Here is a 14,453-nt window from a genome sequence, read left to right as displayed (position 1 = left end):
CCTAAGACTGTCCTTCCATTTCATCACTTGAAGCTTGAAAAACAAACTGGTTTCCTGGTCATCAATATTAATGATGAATTAGATTTTTCTACAAAACATTAGCCATTTTGAACACGTTTATGTATAGCTTTAAACATTTTGAAGCTGTATCTTTAAAGTCCTATCAAATCACTACATTACAAAATGACCTACTCACCACAGCTTCTCTTACAAAAAGGGAGACTGAGCTTCCAGGATCCCTCTCATCCGAACACTGACTCGGTGCATAAAACACGGTAACATTACGTCATGCTCCAGATGCTGACAACACCTTTTATCCAATTTTATTGACAACTGAATATTTCATAAAGAACTTTCACAAAGCTTCTTTCACTTAACCCTTACAACAGCCCTGTGAGGTGGGCCTACGTCAACATTTGACTCACACAAACTGAGGCTCGGAGGCTGACAACAACATGACACCTCCAGACGGGGAAAGAGCGCGGACCAAACCCCGATCTCCCCACTCCAGCAGTGACCCTCTCGGGCTGTGCTCCGCCACAGACGCCTGCCTCCCCCCATTCAACATGTGACCTGTCTGCATCACAACATCTAATAGACTTCCTATAGCAGTAACGCTATCTTTAAAATATACACTATACAAATGTTCAGAAATAACAGCTACTTGTTAGTAATGACATCGTTACATCTTGTAAAACATAAACCCAGTTTCTTCAGAGCTTTCAGTCACTCCAAGGTCATAACAAATGGTCTGGAATAGAGTATCCTTCAACACAAAATTGCATGTTTTTGTAGATTGGAAGTTACTCAGCTGCCTATAAAAGGGTTAACCGCTAACTTTGCTTCATACGTTATTCCTGTGGCAGTTACTCAGAAGGCAGGACTGTATTCCATTTTACTTACGACGCTAGATTTTTTGAATCTTTATCTTGGACTCACCAGTATGCTGTAGCCAAGAGAACTCCTCGGTATGGAGTTTCTGTTGAGGCTGTAGATTTGAAGAGCGACAGAATTCTCTTTCAGATTCATCGTAGCCACAGGGCTTTTCATCTGCATGAGTTTTCTGATGTACAGTGAGGTTTTGCCTTTGTCTAAACACTTTACTGCAATCATTGCACCCGTAGGGCTTCTCTCCTGTGTGGATTCTCTGATGGCCGACTAAGTTCCTCTTGGAGGTGAAGGATTTTCCACACTTCTCACACTCATAAGGTTTTTCCCCAGTGTGCATTCTCTGATGCACAACAAGGTTTTTATTCTGACTGAAGTCTTTCCCACATTCATCACATTTATAAGGTTTCTCTCCAGTGTGGATCCTTTGATGCACCGTAAGATTTCTACTTGAGGTAAGGACTTTCCGGCATACATGACATTCGTAGGTTTTTTCCCCACTGTGGATTCGTTGGTGTTCGAGCAGGTTTCTGTTGTAAGTGAAGCCTTTCCCACACTCACCGCACGCGTACGGCTTTTCCCCGGTGTGGATTCTCTGATGGGCTATGAGGTTGGAGCGGTAGCTGAAGACTTTCCCGCAGTCACTGCACTTGTACGACTTCTCTCTGGTGTGGATCCTCTGATGCCCAATGAGGCTCTTCTTCAGAATGAAGCACTTGCCACACTCATTGCACTCGTAGGGCTTCTCGCCGCTGTGGATTCTCTTGTGTTCGATAAGGTTCCGGTTCGAACTGAAAGCCCTTGCGCACTCGCTGCATTCGAAGGGCTTTTCCCCCGTGTGGATCCTCCGGTGCACAAGCAGGCTGGAGTTGTAACCGAAGGCCTTGCCGCAGTCTTCACATTTGTAGGCCTTCTCCTGTGTGTGGAGCTTCTGATGGACCATAAAGCTTTTGCTCATGATGAAGGTTTTCCCGCACGCGTGGCATTCGTAGGGCTTCTCCCCCTTGTGCAGTCGCTCGTGGTCTGTGAGGTTTCTGTTGGAACCAAAGACCTTGCCACAGTCTTTACATTCATAGAGGTTCTCCCCGGTGTGGAGCCTCTGGTGCAGCAGGAGACTCTTCTTCAGGATGAACACCTTCCCGCATTCGCTGCATTCGTAGGGCTTCTCCCCGTTGTGCAGTCTCTGGTGGTCAAAGAGGTAAGCGCTCTGGGTGAAGGCCTTCCCACACGCGGCACACTTGTAAGGCTTCTCCCTGCTGTGCGTTCTCTTATGGTCGACGAGGCTTGCCTTGGAAGTGAAGATCTTCCCACATTTTTTGCAACCAAAGGTCTTCTTTTCGGTGTGGACTCTCTGGTGTAAGAGGAGGCTTGTACTTCGGATAAAGACTTTCCCACACTCCTGACACCTGTAAGGGTTCTCGGCACTGTGGAGTCGCTGATGGTCCGCCAGGTAAGTGGTCTGAGCGAAGGTTTTGCCACACTCATCACATTTGTAGGGTTTCTCCCCAGAATGGATTCTCTGGTGCAAAATGAGGCTCTTCTTGAGAATGAAGGCTTTCTGACACTTGCTGCACTTGTAGGGTTCTTCCCCTTTGTGAAGCCTTTGGTGGTCAACGAGGTAAGCATTCTGTGAGAAAACTTTCCCGCACTCATTACATTTATAGGGTCTCTCCCCGGAATGGCATCTCAGGTGGATAATGAGGCCCGAGTGCCTGTAGAAGCCCTTCCCACACTCCTTACACTTGTAAGGTTTCTCCCCAGTGTGGATTCTCTGATGGTTTAGGAGGTAAGCACTTTGAGAGAACGCTTTTCCACATTCATTGCATTTGTAAGGTTTCTCCCCAGAATGGTTCCGTAGATGCATGAGAAGGCTCGAGCGCTGAATAAAGCCCTTTCCACACTCCTTACATTTATGGGGTTTCTCACCAGTGTGGATTCGTCGATGGTTTATAAGATGGGAAATTTTGCTGAAATGTTTAAAACATATATCGCATTTAAAGAATTTCATTCCTTCGATACCTGTTAAACTTTCAGGAATAGTTGACCCAAACATCAAGTTTTCTGCAAATTCCTTCCTCCCCTGGCCCCGTTTTTCTGATGGAGTCCTTCTCCTCTGACCTCGTTCACAGAGGGCGCCCTCTGTTGCTGTGTCCAGCCTGTCCTCCGCTTCATTTCTCCACTGACTTGCTAGGGCTTGCCATTCACAGTTTTCCTTGGAGTCCAGGGCCTGGGGAGCGCTGCCCTGCAGCCTCCTGCACGCGCCTTGCTGCGGATCACCTCTTTGAGTGACACCTGGCTTGGCCGTCTCCTCCTCCTCATTCTCGGCCATGGCCTCCCATTCTGGTAAAGGAAATTAAAAAGAAAAATATCACCACACCCCTGTTTCTGTGGAAATAGGGACTTCAAATGAATTGAAGACATGCAAAACAGGCACAGTTTCCACACTTACAAAAGGGGAAAGTTCTGACTGAATGCAGGTACAATCAACACACAACTCACACTAAGGGCTTTATGATCAGAAAGCAGACGGAAAAACCCAAAAGCAGCTGCAAATGCAGATGCAGGGACGAACCAGAGAAGGAACACAGGGTTCTCAACAGGTGGCCCAGGCCCCGGGAGTCGGACACACAGAGAGGCATTCGCTCAGAGGAAGCCCCTTTTGTTGTCTCCTGTTAGGAGGATGAGAACTTTACAGCAGAGGACACAGATTTCAAGGCAATTTCTGAAAAGTCAAATGCAGGAAATCTTTTTTATTAGTTGAATGCAACTAACCTATAGAAAAAAATCCATTAAAAAAAGACAAGTTAATTCATAGAATCTACACAAAACTCCTTCCAGTCTTTGAGAAAAAAGAAGTTTGAAATCCATTCCACAAAAATAACCGGTTTGTGTTGGAATGCCTTAATTAGACACAAAGGAGTAAAACAAGAAATACAGAATGAAAAGGAAAGAACAGAAAAGGAGTAAGAAACATGGAAACATCTGTAAAATGATGAGGTTTAACCAGCTAAGATCCAAGGGCCCTTTCTACCTGAACGCTACCAAAATTTTAAAATGCAATCTTATTTTTATCAGAATGTTTTTGAAGATTACTTCAAAGCTACCCAAATGTGAGAAAAATTATAAACCAGCTCCCCAAATTATGTAGTAATTAATGTAAATAACATAATACTATATTCTTTTATGATATTTATTTTTTTATAATTATTTTTTTTTTTATTGGAAAGGCGGATGTACAGAGAGGAGAGACAGAGAGGAAGATCTTCCGTCCGATGATTCACTCCCCAAGTGAGCGCAACGGGTCGATACTATGCCAATCCGAAGCCAGGAGCCTCTTCCGGGTCTCCCACACGGGTGCAGGTTCCCAAAGCTTTGGGCCATCCTCGACTGCTTTCCCAGGCCCAGGCCACAGGCAGGGAGCTGGATGGGAAGCGGGGCTGCCGGGATTAGAACCGGCGCCCATATGGGATCCAGGGCGTGCAAGGCGAGGACCTTTAACCACTTGCGCCACCACGCTGGGCCCAATACTATATTCTTTTGACTACAATAATACTTTTCTTATACCCAGAGACAAAAAAAAAAAAAAAAAAGGAACATAGCCTTTTTTTTAAAAGATTTATTTCATTTTAAAAAGATTTATTTATTTTTTTATTTGCAGTCAGATATGTATATAGAGGAGGAGAGACAGAGGGAACGATCTTCCATCCATTGATTCACTCCCCAAGTGGCCACAACGGTGAGAGCTGAGCCAGTACAAAGCAAGGATCCAGGAGTCTCTTCTGGGTCTCCCATGCAGGTGCAGGGTCCCAAGGCTTTGGGCCATCCTTGACTGCTTTCCCAGGCCACAAGCAGGGAGCTGGATGGGAAGTGGGGCCTCCAGGAATAGAATCAGCACCCATATGAGATCTTGGCGCATGCAAGGCGAGGGCTTTAGCCACTAAGCTACTGTGACAGGCCCAAATATAGCTTTTTATTTAATTATGAATGTCAAGTTTATGAAAGGGTGAGGATGGCAAACTTTAATAAGCATTAACTCAGACCTGAGATAGTCTTTGGCTAAGCGGTCAAGTGTTGCCTCAACTGTTCCTCTTTCTGGGACTTGGGCAGGACTGCCACCCATGCCACCCATCCATCTGGCTGCAAGGGCAGGTATGCATCTTGGGCCTAGGCTAGAGCGGTATAGTGAATAAAGTCGCTGCTGGTGGCATGGACATCCCACTGGATAAAGACATGAATTCCGGCTGCTCCATCTCCAATCCAGCTCCCTGTAACACACCTGGGAAAGCAGTGGAAAGTGACCCAAACGCTTGGGCCCTCCACTCACGTGGAAGACCTGGAAGAAGCTCTTGGCTCCTGGCTTTAGCTCAACTCTGGCCATCGCAGCCAGATGGATGGGTGGCAGTGAACCAGTGCATAAAAAATCTCCGTCTCCCCTGACCTTCTCTGTAACCCCTTCAAATAAGAACAAACATGAGCTGGCATGGTGGCATACAGGCTAAGCCTCTGCCTGCAAGCACTAGTATCCCATATGGTTCATATCCCAACTACTCTACTTCTGATTTCTCTCCATGCTTTGGGCCTGGGAAAGCAGCAGAGGGTGACCCAAGTTCTTGGGTCCCTGCACCCATGTGCCAGACCCAGAAGAAGCTCCTGGGCTCCTGGCTTGGATTGGCTCAGCTCTGGCAGTTCCAACCATCTGGAGAATGAACCAGCAGATGGAAGATCTTTCTTTCCTGTCTCTCCTTCTCTGTATAACTGCCTTTCAAATAAAAAGAAATACATCTTTTAAAAGTCTAGAAATAAATATTTTTCTCACAAAGAAAACATTCAGAATAATAAAGCTGTCAGTGCAAAGCAAGACACACAATTGAATACTATGCAGTCATTTACATTTTTAAAAATTAATTTATTTTTCATTTATTGGAAAGACAGATATATAGAGAGAAACAGAGACAGAAAGAGCTATCTGCTGGTTCACTCCCCAATGGCCACAATGACCAGAGCTGAGCCAGCCTGAAGCCAAAAGCCAGGAGCTTCTTCTGGGCATTCCCATCACCCCAGGTGTGTGCCACTTGTGCACCTAGCATTTTATTCTACCTTACATTCAATCTTTTTTAAAAAATAAAAGATTTTTAAAATTCTTATCGGAAAGTCAGATATACAGAGAGGAGGAGAGACAGAGAGGAAGATCTTCCACCCGCTGATTTACTTCCCAAGTGGCCGCAACAGCCAGAGCTGCCCCGATCTGAAGCCAGGAGTTTCTTCCACGTCTCTCACGTGGGTGCAGGGTCCCAAGGCTTTGGGCCGTCCTCCACTGCTTTGCCAGGCCACACGCAGGGAGCTGGATGGGAAGTGGAGCAACTGGGACATAAGCTGGAGCCCGTACAGGATTCTGCCATGCGTAAGCGGAGGACTCAGCCACTAGGCGATCATGCTGAGCCCATGGACATTCATTATTTCCACAATCACTCCCCAGACCCAGAAAGGGCACAATCACGTCATCTTCACAATTACATCACACAACAGGTGCAACATTTGTTGGAAGCACAATGGTTAATAAAGAATTACTAAAGTCTGTGTTTTATTACTAACCAAAGAAATCTACTTTAGAATAGGCATTGCAAGTTTGAAAAGTCCTATTAGCACATGAGCACAGAGCGGGGCAGGGCTCTCACACTGCACAGATCAACAGGCCGAGAAGGCGGGGGTCGCCGGAAAGGAGGGGGTGCACAAGGAGCCTTCAGCCCAACCCTGGGGCCTGGCCACGACGCGCAGAAGAGCCACAGGCACAGAGGGCATCATCACAACACTTACCCCCAGTAAGGGAAGGGCTGCCCAGGAATGGCATAAACTGTGTAGCCAGTAAGACTATTATTCACAAAAAGCCAGTCTTGTAAGAGTGAAAACAGGGAAGGCGAGCTATAAAACTTGTACACACACACTCACACATCCACACACATGCATGTGAACAATGCCTGCAGGCAAGCGAGGCAGTCCCTCCCAGCGCTGACGGGGGCTGACGGGGGCTCACCCAGGGATGTCACGTTCCCGTAATTCTCCAGCATCACGTCCCAGTACAAGGCCCTCTGGATCGGGCCCAGACACGCCCATTCCTCCGAAGTGAAGCACACCGACACCTCCTCAAACATCACCAACTCCTAAAGCAACAGGTGCAGGTGAGACAAGCCATGCTCTACAGCTCTCTGCTGGAAAGGCCCCCTTCACTGTGAGGCCAGGAGGCAGCACAGAGACCAGGGCCACACCAGGAGACCCCGTGGGAAGGTAATCCTCCCGTCCTGCTGGCCCCTTCACTGTGAGGCCAGGAGCCTGCGCAGAGTCCAGGGCCGCACTAGGAGACCCCGCGGGAAGGTAACCCTCCTGCCCAGTACTGTGGGAACCACCAGACACCCATACACTAGGATGCCAGAGGGCACTTCCGTTTGGGACGCAGACCTTACCTGGGGCTGGGCTGTCAAGAGCATAAGTGCCATTAACTGATTTCTTGGGTTTTCTTCCTGGGAAAGGGCAGACACCTCAGAGGCAGGAGACTCTGAGCAAGAAAAGAAAAAAAGCTGTCTGCGATGACCACTGTCCTTACCTGCCCTGCAAGTCTAACAGCCCCTACCCATCAGAAATTCAGAACAAGGCCTAGCAAACGATGGCTATAAAAGGACCCTCAAATCTTGTCTGAGTGGCTCCCCAGGGCAGGGCTGGACTCACCCACGAGTAGCAGTGAGAACGCACCTGGAGTCAGAGGGCCTTGGGCAGGATCCGAGGGAGAAGAGTGGGACCAGCAGGAGAATGACACTGGGAGGGATTCCTGTACAGGGAAGGAGCCAGAGTCAGTACCAAGGGGAGGGCCTGGAGGCTCGTCAGCACCGAGTCAGGCCGAGGATGTGGGCAGACTTGAGCTGCCGTGTGGTGGCTCGTGGGCCCGGGGGAAGGCAGGATCCTGCAGCGTTGGCCCCTTCCTGGGAGAGGGTCCGGGTCCTGAGAAGGGACTGCAACCTGGGGACAAGCAGAACAGAGTAAGCTGGCTCTTGTGGTTCTTGCAGCAAATGGAGTCAGCTCACCACCGTGGACCTCCTTCTGCCCACAGTCTAGAACTGTGAGAACAGAGAAACACACCTCAAACACCTCAAACGGCTTTGCACTGCCCTCCAGCCCCACTCCTGGCACTACAAAACGCTGGAGCAGAAGCCAGACCTGGGCATGGATTAGGAGGCAATGGAAAGTCACAGTCAACAATTAAAGGCACGGATTATAGCCGCAGACCTAGTTCTAGATCAGACAGAGGTTCAGCAATGACACCTCTTCCACTGCCTGACCCCTCCACCCATCCCCGTGCGGAAGCAAGTCACACCGGGGTAGGCATTAAGACCCTCTGCTCCATTGCTGGGCAGGTGTCCAAGCTTGGTGACTCACTCAATTTTACACTGCCTCAGTTTTCTAATCTCTCAATTGAGGATAGGTTAGAAATTCTTAAATGACACCTATGGCTCTGAAAGTCCTCATTTTTATGGTTAAAACAAGCAAGCCTGTCTTTGATGCCACTCCCAAGTTTGAATCCCAGCTCAGACTTACACAGGAGGTTCCAGCTGGCTACATATTTAAGAGAAATTTCACACACCTAAGAGACTGCTAACTCATGCCAACCCCGTGTTGTAGAAAGGCCTCAGGAGCACACAGGGAGGTCTTAGAAAGCCTCATTCTGTCATTGCCTTTTCCACTCCTCTCCATTCCAGAAACAAGGGATGTAGCACATATGCCTGGTGCTTCTGCTCAGGACACATCTCAGCCACGATTCTTCACTGCCCTGGGCCGAGCTCAGCACTGCCAGCATCACGCAGTCGCTGCCTTGGGCTCACTCTGAGTTGTGCCCAAATGCCTCAGCCCAGTGAGCATTTCTCTGCAGACACTCCGTGGTCTGAACCGCTTATGGACTGGCTTTAGTGAACACTGGCTTGCTAGTGACCACCGACCATTAACGACAACCCCTGGGTCCCCTCTAGCCCAGCCTCAATTCTTTTTCTTCCTTCCATCTTCCCCTCCCCTCCCCGAGTTGCTCTCACTTTGAGTGCTGGTCCATCGAGGTCCCTCTGCAGCTCCTCCACCAGGGCCACGGCCTCCTCCCCGCTCCCGGGGTGATGCAGCTGCACCCACGTGCGCAGTTCCACAGGCAGGATGCTCAGGAACTGCTCCAACACCAGCAGCTCCAAGATCTGGGCCTTGGTGCGTGCTTCTGGCCGCAGCCACCCGCGGCAGAGCTCCCGTAGCCGGCTCAGTGCCTCCTGGGGCCCAGAAGTCTCCTGGTAGCGCAGCTGTCTGAAGTGCAGGTGGGAGGTTTCCCAAACGGAGGTGGAGGTGTTGCTCCCTTGGAAGCTGGTCCCCCATTTCCAGGTTTCACCCTTTCCTCTCAGGAGACCTTCCTGTCTCAGTGCACTGTGAGTCCAGCCTTCCCTGGTCATGACCATCTTCTGGGAAACGTTCCTCTCCAGGGCCCTGAGTCCTGGCTGGGCTTCTCAGCGCTCAGAGCACATCATCTATAACTTCAAGAGATCAGGGGTACAGTTAGTTCAGGGGAACAGGCAAGCTCTCCAGACCCAACCAGCTCCCACAAACACAGAGAACCCAGCAGGGGAGGATTCTAGACTCTGCAGGGCTTCCTGAGGTCCTGGCAGTCCTGGGGACACGGACACGGCTGCCATCAAGAACATGACCTGCCTTCTAATTACAGGAGCCCAGCTGCCCATCGGGGGCGTGCTGGCTGCTCCAGCGTTCTCTACCAACTCCCCCATCTCTGAGTCTTAGCTGCTCTACCTGTATCACAGACGTGCCAACAGTTCCTACCTTCCAGAGCTGTCTGAGAACTGGATGCCTATGTACCTGCCAGGGTCTTGAGCAGTGCCTGGTACCCGCTCCCTGCCCCCCGTGACTCGCACCCCTTCCTTCCTGTAGTCAGTAGAGTCAACAGGCAATCACTTTCTCAATCCCAAACCCATCGTATCCAATCGTGACGTCTGCTTTGCAGAGAAAGGCACAGTTACATCCTGTGTAGCTTTGCTGCATGCAAGAGAATATTGTTTTTCTCTTAAAACAACCCATTTTGTTAATGAAATACATGGATAGATTTGCATATGACTTTATTATACAGAACTTAGGATGATTGCTTTCTAGAAATTGATGCTCTTGAAGTCGAACTAGTGTCATTTACACCTGTGATCCTTGGGATTGCACCGATTTACAACTTCAGCATCCGTCAGCACAAGCTCTCTGGGAAGCACCCATGGCCTGCAGTCTCTCACCAAGCCTTTTTAAAAAATTTTTAAACATTTGTTTACTTGCATTTGACAGACAGAGTTACAGAGAGAGAAAAGGAGTAGGGGTCTTTCATCTGCTGGTCACTTCCCAAATGGCCCCAGTGGCTGCAGCTGGGCCAGTCTGGAGCCAGGAGCCAGGAGCTAGCCAGGACCTGAACCAGCACCCATATGAGAAGTTGGTACTGGAGGTGGAGGCAGACCATACTCCCTACTACGTCACAGGCCTGGTCCCTCACCAAGGTTGTTTTGGTTTTTTTTGTTTTTTTAAGATTTCTTTTTAGTTGAAAGGGCAGATCAGATTTATGGAAAGAGACAAAGATCTTCCACCAGCTGGTTTACTCCCCAACTGGCCGCAATGGCCAGAGCTGAGCTGATCCGAAGCCAGGAGCCAGGAGCTTCCTCTGGGTCTCCCACACAGGTGCAGGGTCCCAAGGCTTTGGGCCGTCCTTGACTGCTTTCCCAGGCCACAAGCAGGGAGCTGGATGGGAAGTGGAGCAGCCAGGACACAAACCAGCACCCATATGGGATCCCAGGTGCTTGCAAGGTGAGGATTTAGCCACTGAGCCATCGTGCTGGGCATTCCCAGTGGACGAGTACAGTGAGTCACTGCACTAACTTTCCACACCAGGCAGGCTTTGGGTCTCACTAATGTGCACACAGTCACTTGTTGACACAGGAACTGCAACCTGTCCTCAGCTTGCCTCCAGTCCTGGGGACTCAGTCACACACGTCGAGACACTTGGCTCACAGTCATGTCTGCCATGCAGCCCGTCTTCCCTTTTATGGCTCCTGTCCTACTTTGAGCATGAACAGGGTCTAGTCGGGTCGGGACTCTCCAAAGAAGGAAGGCTGAGACAGGCAGACTGCACACAGAGGGGTCAGTTGGCTTTTTGCAGTCGTCTAAAACAAAGCAAGTTCTAAATGAAGCAGTGCTTTGGGATAAGACCCCCAGGAACCGTCAGTTGTTGGTACTTCCTCTGGAGGTGGAGAAACATTCTCGGGGCGGGTGTTTGCACAGTGGGTCACATCACCTCTTGGGTCACCTGCAGACCACATCAATGTGCCTGAGCTAGTGATAGTTACTGCGCTTCTGATCAAACTTCCTACCGCTGCGCTGGGGACAGCAGATGACGGTTCCAGCCCCTCACCTGCAGGAGCACAGAGAGCTCCAGGCTCTGGCTTTGGCCTGGTCCAGCCTTCGCTGTTGCAACTTGAACCTACAGATGAAAAAGCTCTTATCACTCTGCCTTTCAAGTAAATAAATTTTTTTGGCTGGGGGGAGGGGAGGAGACTTTAAAGTATGTTTCCACAGTAAATGGCCAGAATTCAACACTTACTTTGCAAGTAAAAATAAACCCCTACACATAAACGCTGCAAGATTCACTAGAAAGTCAAGCCAGGGAGGTGAATTCCCAACGCAGGGATTTTACTCCCCAAAGTCTAAAATCACTCCAGGAGGAGCCAAAACCCCAAAGGACAGAGCTCTGAGACTAGCCCAGGCTAACCCCAAAGCTGGCTTCACACTGCCCAGGGACCCTAACAGTGAGTGGTTGACAGGTTGGCAACGACATGGCTACCACTTTGCAAAAGATGCCAAATTTATGTTATTAGTGCTGTGGTGTCAAAACGTGTTCCTTCAAGTTAGGATGGTATCGGTGGCTTTAAAAAGAAAAAAAAAAAAAAAACTCGTTCTATTACAAAATTAAAAGAGGACGGCTGGCCAGCCCCTTCAACCAAAGCCGCCCCCGTTTAGTCCCCGCCGGCCAGGGATGGAGCTGTCCGCGGACGGTCACGGCCTCGCCTGCACCGGCGACTCGCCCAGCGCCCCCCGAGCTCCCCGGCCCCGGCGCCCAGTCCTCCCTGGCCGCCCCCGGGCCCACCCCGCTCACCGGGGCCTCGAGCCGCGGCTCCGCCCTCGGGTACCTCCGCCTGCCCTGGGCACCGGGCCACCAGGACGCGGGGGGCCGGACGCCGCCGGGCCCCAGATAACGGTCCAACCGCAAACCCCGCGACTTCCGGTGGCTCCCGCCGCCCCCATCTCTGGCTCTCTAGGAAGCCACAGCTCTATGGTTGCTTCGCTTTCCTTGCAGGTGGCCGGCAGGGATGGGACTCCTGGGTGGGAGTGGCTGCACGATTCCCGATGGGAAAGAGGCACGCAGGAGAGACAGGGCCCGGGGACCTCAGCAAGCTTGTTGCGTACTAAGTCTGGGAGCGTTCTGGGTTTCTTGTTTTTCGCTTTTGTAAGATTCCATTTATTCATCTGAAAGGCAGGATGACAGAGATTAGAGAGAGCTCTTCCCCAAAGGGCAGCAAGGACCAGGGCTGAACCAGGCAGTGGCCAGGAGCCAAGAGGGGCTTCCTCCCATGTGAGTTTTGCGGGCAGACAATCCTGTTCAACACCAGGGGACCTGAGAGGCCAGAGGGTGAAGAAGGATATTCAAGGGGCGCATAGAAAACTTCCGACACCTAGAGATCGGAGGCCGCTGGGCAGATCTAAACTTGACCAGCCCATCCAAGACACGTCACAATCGAGTCCCCTGACGTTAAAGATGTGCGAAGCTGCAGGAGGAAAGAAGCAAGGCGAGCCTGAAGGCGTCTCAAGTTGCTAGACTGTAGACTTCTCAGCAGAAAGCTAACAGGTCAAGAGAATTTCCTAGCCCTGAAGGGAAGAAAAAAAAACCCATGTCAATCACGTGAGATGGGAATTGATGTGAGATGAAGACATTCCCAAGCAAAAAGCTTAGAACGTCCATCACCGCCCGACCTTCCACAGGACTCACCAAGTGGGGGTCTTCAACCTGAGGGGCATTAGCAAGTACACAGGAAATACCAGAAGAAATGTCACTTACTAGGGGCCTTCTGCAAAAACAGGTGCCAGGGACACACTCCGGAGAAATGACAACTCTGCAGGTAGATGCTGCCGGCAACATTGGACGCCCGTGTAAATAAAGCCACACGGCATCTGTCGCTACATACATGCTGCCCGCCAGGTCCACTGGACAGGAAGCTGCGCTGGAGAGCCAAGTGCTCCAAGTGCATTGTGGGTATTCTGCCTCGTGTCTTATCTGCTAGGTCGAATGTCCACACCAGTTTGTTTCGCTTTTTCATCCTGAAAAACTTTAAACATGTTTTAGACAAATGCAAAATAGTTTATCGTCTCAACCGCCTTCGAAGTCTATGGTTCAGTAAGTACATTCGTGTTGGTGTATGGTCTGAAAAACTTTTCCGTACTGCAAACCACTGAAAGCATACACTTTGAAGACAGTTCCGTGTCCCCGCACCGTGGGAACTGCTTTCTCTACTGTTCCTATGAATTTCACTTCTTTAAGTACGTCTTATAAGAGACATACTGGTGTTTGTTTTTAATTTTATTTTTATTGGAAAGTCAGAAAGGAGAAACAAAGAGAAAGATCTTCCAGCTGATGATTCACTGCTCAAGTGGCTGCCATGGCTGGAGCTGCATTGATGCAGTGACGAATGGAATCCTGGTGCATTCAAGGGAATGACTTCAGCCACTAGGCTACTGTGCTGGGCCCAACATACTGGTTTTAATAACTGCACATTGGTAGCAGTACTGACTGTTTTCCTTTTGTTACTTGTTCAGTAGTATGCCGGAGTCCAGCTCCAGCTGAGTTCGGAATGAGAAGGGTGCGTGGATGAGGCGTAAAGAACGAAATGGACCACTACGATTTCATGATCATAATGGACAACGCAGGGAAAGCTGTCCGCTTTATTTATACAGAAGCAGTCAAACTCTGGCTCGACTTTTTACATCATGGCCAAGTGGGTGTTTCTAAGGATAATTCTGCCGTTTGTTTCACCTAAGCAGGATGTTATCCATTCCGACCCTGCGGTCAGGAAGCTCTCAGTGGATGGTGCATATCAATCAGTAACACATTCCTACTGCAATCCTCACTGTACAACTTAGTCTTAAATCGGTTAAGGGAGGAAATGCATTACAGAAGGAAGGACCTGAAGATCAAGGAAAGAGGGAAAGAATAGATTCCCACTACACCTGGGGCCAGAACACCCTTGGTTAGCATATGGTCAGTGGGGGCAGCAATAATAAAAGGCCCTTTGGCTAAACCGGTATCAGCAACATCAACTTCCAAGCTCACATCAGTAGTAAACATGAACTCTGTGAGGCAGACAATGCCTGAATAGATTACAGAAACCCCAGCAGGGTGGTCCGGTGTCCACGCAAAGGGAGGCGGAGCTCATTCAGGTGGTCGTAGAGCCATCCGC

The 14,453-nt window shown here is 49.8% G+C and overlaps 1 protein-coding gene across 1 annotated transcript; it reads right to left on the bottom strand.

Annotated features, from left to right (window-relative positions):
- Positions 1–301: 301 nt before the first annotated feature.
- On the bottom strand, positions 302–9,356 carry ZNF197 (zinc finger protein 197). Its single transcript, XM_040994968.1, has 5 exons — positions 8,961–9,356; positions 7,962–8,076; positions 7,347–7,438; positions 6,920–7,046; positions 302–3,228 (listed from the first exon to the last, which is right to left on the bottom strand). The coding sequence occupies exons 1-5, from the start codon at positions 9,354–9,356 to the stop codon at positions 908–910; spliced, it is 3,051 nt and encodes a 1,016-aa protein (XP_040850902.1). The 3' UTR covers positions 302–907.
- Positions 9,357–14,453: the final 5,097 nt, after the last annotated feature.

Source organism: Ochotona curzoniae, unplaced genomic scaffold, assembly GCF_017591425.1.
Source record: "Ochotona curzoniae isolate NIBS_2020 unplaced genomic scaffold, NIBS_Ocur_1.0 contig_908, whole genome shotgun sequence".
Lineage (NCBI taxonomy): Eukaryota > Metazoa > Chordata > Mammalia > Lagomorpha > Ochotonidae > Ochotona > Ochotona curzoniae.
The sequence above is the reverse complement of the archived record's forward strand: the minus strand, read 5'-3'. Positions and strand labels throughout refer to the sequence as shown.

Excerpts from the sequence above, each read along its gene's own strand:
- ZNF197 (XM_040994968.1), bottom strand. The coding sequence starts at position 9,356 with ATGACCAGGGAAGGCTGGACTCACAGTGCACTGAGACAGGAAGGTCTC. Across the intron at positions 8,077-8,960 it reads TCGATGGACCAGCACTCAAA|CGTTTTGTAGTGCCAGGAGT; the intron begins GTGAGAGCAACT and ends CTTCTGCTCCAG. Across the intron at positions 7,439-7,961 it reads GCAGAAGGAGGTCCACGGTG|AGTCTCCTGCCTCTGAGGTG; the intron begins GTGAGCTGACTC and ends TTTCTTGCTCAG.